Source organism: Periophthalmus magnuspinnatus, chromosome 4 (genome assembly GCF_009829125.3).
Source record: "Periophthalmus magnuspinnatus isolate fPerMag1 chromosome 4, fPerMag1.2.pri, whole genome shotgun sequence".
Classification (NCBI taxonomy): domain Eukaryota; kingdom Metazoa; phylum Chordata; class Actinopteri; order Gobiiformes; family Gobiidae; genus Periophthalmus; species Periophthalmus magnuspinnatus.
In genome coordinates this window covers 2,738,969-2,746,392 of record NC_047129.1, presented here as the reverse complement: position 1 = coordinate 2,746,392, position 7,424 = coordinate 2,738,969, and the positions used below count along the sequence as shown (strand labels likewise).

The 7,424-nt window shown below is 42.7% G+C and overlaps 1 protein-coding gene across 2 annotated transcripts; it reads left to right on the top strand.

Annotated features, from left to right (window-relative positions):
* The first annotated feature begins 4,160 nt into the window (after window positions 1-4,160).
* barhl2 (BarH-like homeobox 2) lies at window positions 4,161-6,445 on the top strand. Of its 2 annotated transcripts, none has more exons than XM_033965378.2 (3): window positions 4,161-4,775; window positions 5,378-5,594; window positions 6,101-6,445. In XM_033965378.2, the coding sequence occupies exons 1-3, from the start codon at window positions 4,232-4,234 to the stop codon at window positions 6,411-6,413; spliced, it is 1,074 nt and encodes a 357-aa protein (XP_033821269.1). In that variant the 5' UTR covers window positions 4,161-4,231; the 3' UTR covers window positions 6,414-6,445. The 2 variants fall into 2 exon arrangements, with proteins under 2 accessions (XP_033821269.1, XP_033821268.1); XM_033965377.2 differs by having other exon boundaries at window positions 5,369-5,594.
* Window positions 6,446-7,424: the final 979 nt, after the last annotated feature.

Here is a 7,424-nt window from a genome sequence, read left to right as displayed (position 1 = left end):
ACTACAGAGCCGTTTTAAAGCGAGTTATTTTATATATATATATATATATATATATATATATATATATATATATATATATATATATATATATATATATATATATATATATATACTGTGTACTGGATTCAGGTATACTTACTTCTTGCATCCATTAATCTGCTCTAAATAAAAATAAATCACACCAGAGAATCACACTAGTGTTGTCTTGTTGGTCACATGAACACAGACCATTTTAAACAAATCAGCCCTACTTTATATCATAGTTTAGCAGCAAAACTTTTCTCTAATTCTCCAGGTTAGTAGCATTTAGAGGCAAAAGTGGGCGAGGTGGAATAAGGTCAATAGAAACATCATGTTGTACCTGTAGTTTACACCTCTACAAACATGTGCTGAACTAATACAAGGATTATTCCTTGTATTAGTTTATTAGTTCCATGTTTCAGTTTTCTCTCAAATGTTAACACTCCTGGAGTTGTTTACAATGTGCACTCTGAACAGGACTCTCCTTTTTAAACATTTATTGCAAATCTAATTCAATACTTCACAATTAGAAAATCACAATTAGATTTATTTTTTTTATTTATTTATTTATTTATTTTTTTACAAATTGTGCATATGCAGACTTCATTTGAGGCTTATTCATTGAGTTTGACACGTTTTTAGGTTTTATGTTGAATGACTTTCCTCTTATCGTTTTCTGGGTTTCTGTACTATTTGACTTTTTGAGTCAAAAAAAAGCAGATACACAAAGTTTCCAATGATCGCTTAGCTGAAAAATAAGGTGAAATATTAGACATTTTGTTAAATCTGTTGTTGAATGATGGTGGTGAAAACATTTTGCCCTTGAACTCAATTGTAAATTTAAACAAGTTGCTGGTTGGTTGTCAATATTATATAATGAATATGAATATATATAACAGAAGATTACAATTATGCAAAAAAAATAAAATAAAATAAAATAAAATCCCTATATAATCATAATCAATAAGATTAAAAAGTGGGCCAAATCAACAAAACTCCACAATTTGTACTGTACTTGTATTTTAAAATATTAAAATATGAAATAACATGTTTTTTTTCTTCTTTATTTCTATGGATAACACTTAAAAAAGGAAATGTAATCTGATCTGCTGATGAGACTAAGCACTATTAGAAACCATCCAAACATAATTTAAATATGGCTTTTTTCCTGTGGTTAAAATGACACAGACTGGAGGTGTTGATGAGATTATTGATCTTTATTGACACAGTGGATTAGTATCTGACAACAAATCGTACATGGCCTTTAAGACAGCTCAGAGTAAGAGATTTTCACACCAGCTGTCTGGACCTGTCACTGCAATGGACACAAACCAGCACCTATGAACTCCCAGCACATATGCTGGTCCTATTAGCATAATGTAACAAAAATAAGCATACGCCAAACCATACACTGTCTGTTCCGAATGCACAATATTTTATTTCTGCTGTTGTGGAAAGCTGGATAAAAATGGTTGAATATTGCTGTTATATCTCTTTAATGAAACTATACAAGCTAAACCTTTGTCACCTTAAATTTTGGAAAACTGCTTCAGTACTTGAGACTCTGGTGATATACTCCACAACAATAGTGAAATTATGGAATTAAAAAAGCAAATATTTTTCGATTTTTAATTTAAAGTAAATACTCAGATTTTTATTATTCATAACATGTATGAATATAGCAGCTCACTTTTTTGTGCTTTAACTGTTCTGTGGCCAAGAATAGAAAAGTCTGGGGTTTGTGTAGGCCTGGTTTATTCTGTTCCTTTGCACTAAATCAAAGAGTCTCTGTCGTCACAGACCTGTCTTTACAGAGGCTCATAGTAAGAGTAACACACTCATGTTTAACCTGATACCTGCCTATAATTGAAGCGTTTGGGTAAAACGCTGCTGCGCTGTCAGAGCCAAAGGTCGCCCCTGGTGAAGTGACAGCGCGCACGTGGGGCGCGCACGGATCAATGCCGTGGCCGTCAGTGTTACAGGCCCCATCATGAGGCATCATGAGGCCGATGAGAGGCCGGTGAGACCATACACATCCGAACTGGTCGCGTTCAATGCGCTCCCGTGGCGCAGCAGACCACATCGCGCATTGATCTTCAGCGTTTGTGTGCACGCGCGGCTGACTGACGGCTGCGCGCATGGCTTTGATCCACTCTCATTCATTTGGAGTAGACAGTGGCAGGTAAGATACACCTGCTTCAGACTGAGTCCAGTCCAGGTTTAGCCCGGTTCGGAGAGACTCCATCAGCCCAAATGTAGTGAACCTGAGCCGCCGCGCCGTGGATCGCCTCGCTCTGTCGCCGCCTGCTGCTCACTCTGTGCTCCGCCTGGAAGAACACACTACACACACTGCAGCGCTGCAACGACGGATTAAATCTCATCTACTCATGTCAACCCCTTCGACCCCTAATCAGACAAATATAATTCTTTCAAAAATGTACCCAAATTATCTGGAGCAGTACAATGTTTGTAATAATAACATAATAAATATCCGAGCCATTTAGTAAATGCCTCAAAAGTTCTTAAAAATAAAACGTACTGGACAGATGAAAATCTGTGAAAAACATTTTACATGAATTTAAATAAAATTGACAACTTTTGCAAAATGTTAAAACTTTCAAATGTGAACGAATGTAGCGTAACATTCTAACACATTATTTGATTCTTAATGTTTTCCAAATAGAAACATTTGCAATTCTTGACCAAAAGCAAGTAAAACAACAAGATACATATATTTCTAATAATTATAAATAATTCCATTAGATTTACAACCATAACGTGATTATACACGAAGGGCAAAAATCTACATTTTCAAACACACCAAAACGTGTGAATTGAATGCGGACAAACCTGACACATTTTACACTGCAAGATATTGATGGATAAAAATCTGCTCGTTGGCTGAGTATAAGTGAACTATTATATTTGACTAGAAAATACACATCAACCAGTAAATGTTTCAGATAAAAATATTGGCTATTTTGGTTACAGTTAAAGCACTGGCATCTCACCGGTTCCTTGGCCGTCTTCATTAGATCTGTAGCAAAAAGAGAAGAAGAAGAAAAAAAAAAAAGAAAAGAAAAAAAAATCACCCCCATTAAATCCTCGCAGCTGATTTTACGCACCACTTTCCGTGCGTAAAGCTGACCCACCGAGTGCCATCTCCTCCTCTGCTCCTGCCGCTGCTCTGTGCGCGCCCGTGTCCTGGAGCAGAACGCACGGTTTTCCTACCTTTGAAACGCTCATTAGCGCCTCATAATGACTTTACTAATTAGGATGACACGGTTATTAACAAGACGCGCTGTCACCCCGCCCGCTCCAAACATGACGACCCCTGGATGTGAGGATACAGCCAAAGACAGGTGTCCCACGACGCGAAACTTCACGCTTAAAAAAAAAAGTTCAATGTAAAATTAATTTAAATCTACATTAGCCAAGGCTGCTCTGTGGTGGTAATTATGAGGCTTATTGCTCAGGACCAAATGATGAACGGCTCGCAACGCACAGCAACCTTACATAAACGACACGAAGCATTAATATTTTCAATGTTAAATCTAATTCTACTTTAAAAAACAGTTTCAATGTTTGTTGCTTAGCCTCAAAGCACACGCCTTCCTGGTTTTAAAGTGCTGTGCACTTGCTTCCATTGAGTTGAATGGCTGCCTCTTCTCCTCTAGATAAAGAAACAACTCTGTGATTGGCCGAGGGCAGGAGCCGGTCAGAGGCGCGGGGCCAATGGAAGAAGAGCAAGCGCTGAAGGAGAGGGGAGCTGGATAGAAAAAGGCGTCTCGTGTTTATTATAAAGGAGAAAATATTAATTCCCCCTCGCCGTGGGCCGTGACGTCAGTATAGGAAGTCATTGTAGAGCAACACCGGAGCGATTAGCAGCAAAAAGGGGGAGGCCGATGTCGAGGAGTCAGCCCCTGTATATCTCTGTATACAGCTCAACTTTTAACACAAAGTTCAATATCCAAACAGCGGAGCACCGGGACGCAGCGCATCAGCATCTCTACCCGTCTGCACTGAATGTAACACCGGAGCGGAGTGGCTACAGCCGTGCCTAAAACCTGGATTTCCTTCATTTCCTCTTGGGTTTATTGGCAACAATTTTGAGAAATTCGAATGAAAGTTTTTTTTCTACCTTTTAACTTCCTTGGATGATTCTTGAGACGCTGTTGTTATGAAGACTTCACTCGCCGCGCACTAAAATATGGAAGCGTCCAGCGGATCCAGTTTTGGAATAGACACTATTTTATCCAACGCGTCCAACTCTGCAGCGCTCATGAACGGAGACTTTCGCCTGAGCGACAGGAGCGTGGACTTTCGGCAGCAGCAGACCCCGTCCCCATGCTCGGACATAGACACTGTGGGCACTGGCCCTTCGTCCCCCATCTCGGTCACCATGGAGTCCCCGGACGGCCTCTCGCAGCACCTCCACCACCATCACCACAGCAGCCACGGGCCAGCCCCAGGGCTGCCGCTCTCCCCCCAACCCCAGCCTCAGCAGCCGCTCAATGGGGCCGGCTGCGCCCCCAGGACTGCCACCTCCTCCTTCCTCATTAAAGACATTTTGGGAGACAGCAAACCGCTGGCTGCGTGCGCGCCCTACAGCACCAGCGTGTCCTCCCCACATCACACCCCCAAAGCCGAAAGTGCCACGGCCCCGGACGCCTTCAGGCCCAAACTGGAGCACGATGAGAACCGCAAGTTATTGGACAAGAGGGACGAGCTGCAGGGCGAGCTCAAGTGCAACGGTACGTCTCTTTTCATTATGGTGAATATTGTGTGGCCCCAGTCAAAGAAATGTGTGAAAATTAATTTACGTTTATAAAATTGTAGAAAGAGCCTTTTATTTTTATTATTATTATAATTATTTACTATTGCTATTTTTGAACTTATTCAGAAATGTTAATGTAAAAATGAATAATGATTGCAATCTGTAATTGTACAATGAATATGATCAGTTATTTGCTGGAGTGGTTGTAATCCTTGTCAGCCTTGTAGTTTTCCCGAGTGTGGGCCTCCCTCGTGGGTCAATTAGAGAGATTATAGTTCCTTCTGGAGGGGATCATGGCGCGCAGAAAAACAGCAAAAACACAGATGGACTGACATATAGATTTTTCCCATCTCAGGACAATAAAAATGTGAGCTGACAGCGTGCGTTAGGCTTTATTGAGCTGCGTTTCCCGTGTGTTTGCTTTGGTTGTTCTCACCGATAAATGAATAAAAAAAAATAAAAAAAATCACTATGAATTTTAGGCAGAATGTTTTGTAGTATTTCGTTTAAAGAATATTGTATTGTATAAAATCGATGTGTGTGTAACACTGTGTGCTGTGTCCGGCACAGGGACTAAAGAAGAGGGAGACCGCGAGATCTCCAGCAGCAGAGACAGTCCGCCCGTGCGCTCCAAAAAGCCTCGCAAAGCCCGGACAGCCTTCACCGACCACCAGCTCAACCAGCTGGAGCGCAGCTTCGAGCGGCAGAAATACCTCAGTGTGCAGGACCGCATGGACCTGGCGGCGGCTCTCAACCTGACCGACACACAAGTCAAGACCTGGTACCAGAACAGACGGTGAGTCTAGTCCCACTACGCCTCCCGGATTTAATAAAATATATAAATAAGATCATTAATTCTTGGCTGTTTATTTTATCCGTGGGTAACGAGGCCTTTTAAGAACCAAATGTTCTGTTGATGAAAATGAACATTATTGTGTTTATCTCGTTCATAAAGGCCCAGTATAAATAATATGCAGTGCTCTGTGTGTAAATGTAGTCGTCAGAGTAGACACGTGTAGCGGTGCTGAATATTCGTGCACATACTGGTGTACAGCCGGTGTTGTGCTGGCGCAGATGAAAGCCTTGTTATGCCTCAGAATGTGGGTTAATGAATGCTCCGCTCTGCTCGTGTGCGCGCTGTGCAGGTATGGCGCTCAGAAGTGAAGCGGGTTCAGACTTGTGCTGATTGTCCTCTTTGGCCAATTAAAGCGCGCTGCTGCCATAATTAGCGCGTGCATACTAATGGCGTCGGCGCGTGGGGAATTTCAATAATTGATGTGTTGTATTTTGATCTGATTTCAGGACCAAGTGGAAGAGGCAAACGGCGGTGGGACTGGAGCTGCTGGCGGAGGCGGGAAACTACTCGGCCTTACAGAGAATGTTCCCGTCGCCCTACTTCTATCACCCGAGCCTGCTTGGCACCGTGGACAGCACGACGGCCGCAGCAGCCGCTGCCGCTATGTACAACAGCATGTACCGGACTCCTTCCACACCGCACCCCAGCCTACAGAGACCTCTGGTCCCCAGGGTGCTCATCCACGGCCTCGGGCCCAGCGGGCAGCCGGCTCTAAACCCTCTATCTAACCCTATGCCTGGCACACCGCACCCGCGGTAAAAGCGCGCTTTGGACGCTTAGCAGCGCCATTTGGAAACGCCAAGGACACAGAGAAAGCGCGCAGGACTGTACCGTTCAGAGACTGAAGGAGGTACTATAACAACCACGGCCGGGGACACAGAGGACTGCTCTGTCTGATTGTCTGTTTGTTTGTCTTTTGTACAAATCCACTTACATTAGAATAAACTTATAAAGTTTATTAGATGGACAAGATCGGAATGAATAAAGAAGAAATGATACTAATTTAACACGGCTTCTGTGCAATTCAGTCCAAATTGATTTTGAACTTAACATTTTCAAAATAAGATGTACAAATCTTAACCTATACCAAAATAATAAAAGTAAAAATCCTGTTATGGATTCTACAGGAGTGTATGGATCAGGCCGTCTCTGGAGACTCGTCTCCCTCTGTGTTTGATGCTCTAATAATCTGTGTTAAAACCGCACTGCCTTATGGCCTTATGGGCTGACATGAATAGTCTACATGAATAAAAACGTAGCATACTAAATATTGTCTTTAAACTATTTGATCACAAAGTGTCGCTATATTGCGTGGGCTTTTGCGCATTGGTCCGTGGAGATCGCGCAGCTGATGGTGTCTGAGTGGATTGATGAGCCGGACACTGGGAATGTGGCCTCGGCTCAACAGCTGCTCTCGAGCTCAGTGCGCACAATAAGGCGGATTTCTCACCGCGCGAGACAAAGTGCGGATAATGTGCACGGCCTTGTTCCACGAGGATGAGAACCGGTTCAGACACGAGTTCATACCGCTGTTTGGCTCCTGCTGTTGATTCATTACATTTTTTATTTTGCCTTGTTTCATTTTAGTCTGTGTTCGTGTGGCGTTTTGAACAAACTAAAACCACGATAAATGAACAGACCTAAGAACAGTTTTCCTTGCGGAGATTTGGACGCGCCCTGGAGACTGTGCCATGCGTAAACGCCTCGGGGCCGGTTTGTTTGGGTTCCTTCACTTTGAACCCATTACTTATTAGAGTCAGCCCAATTGAC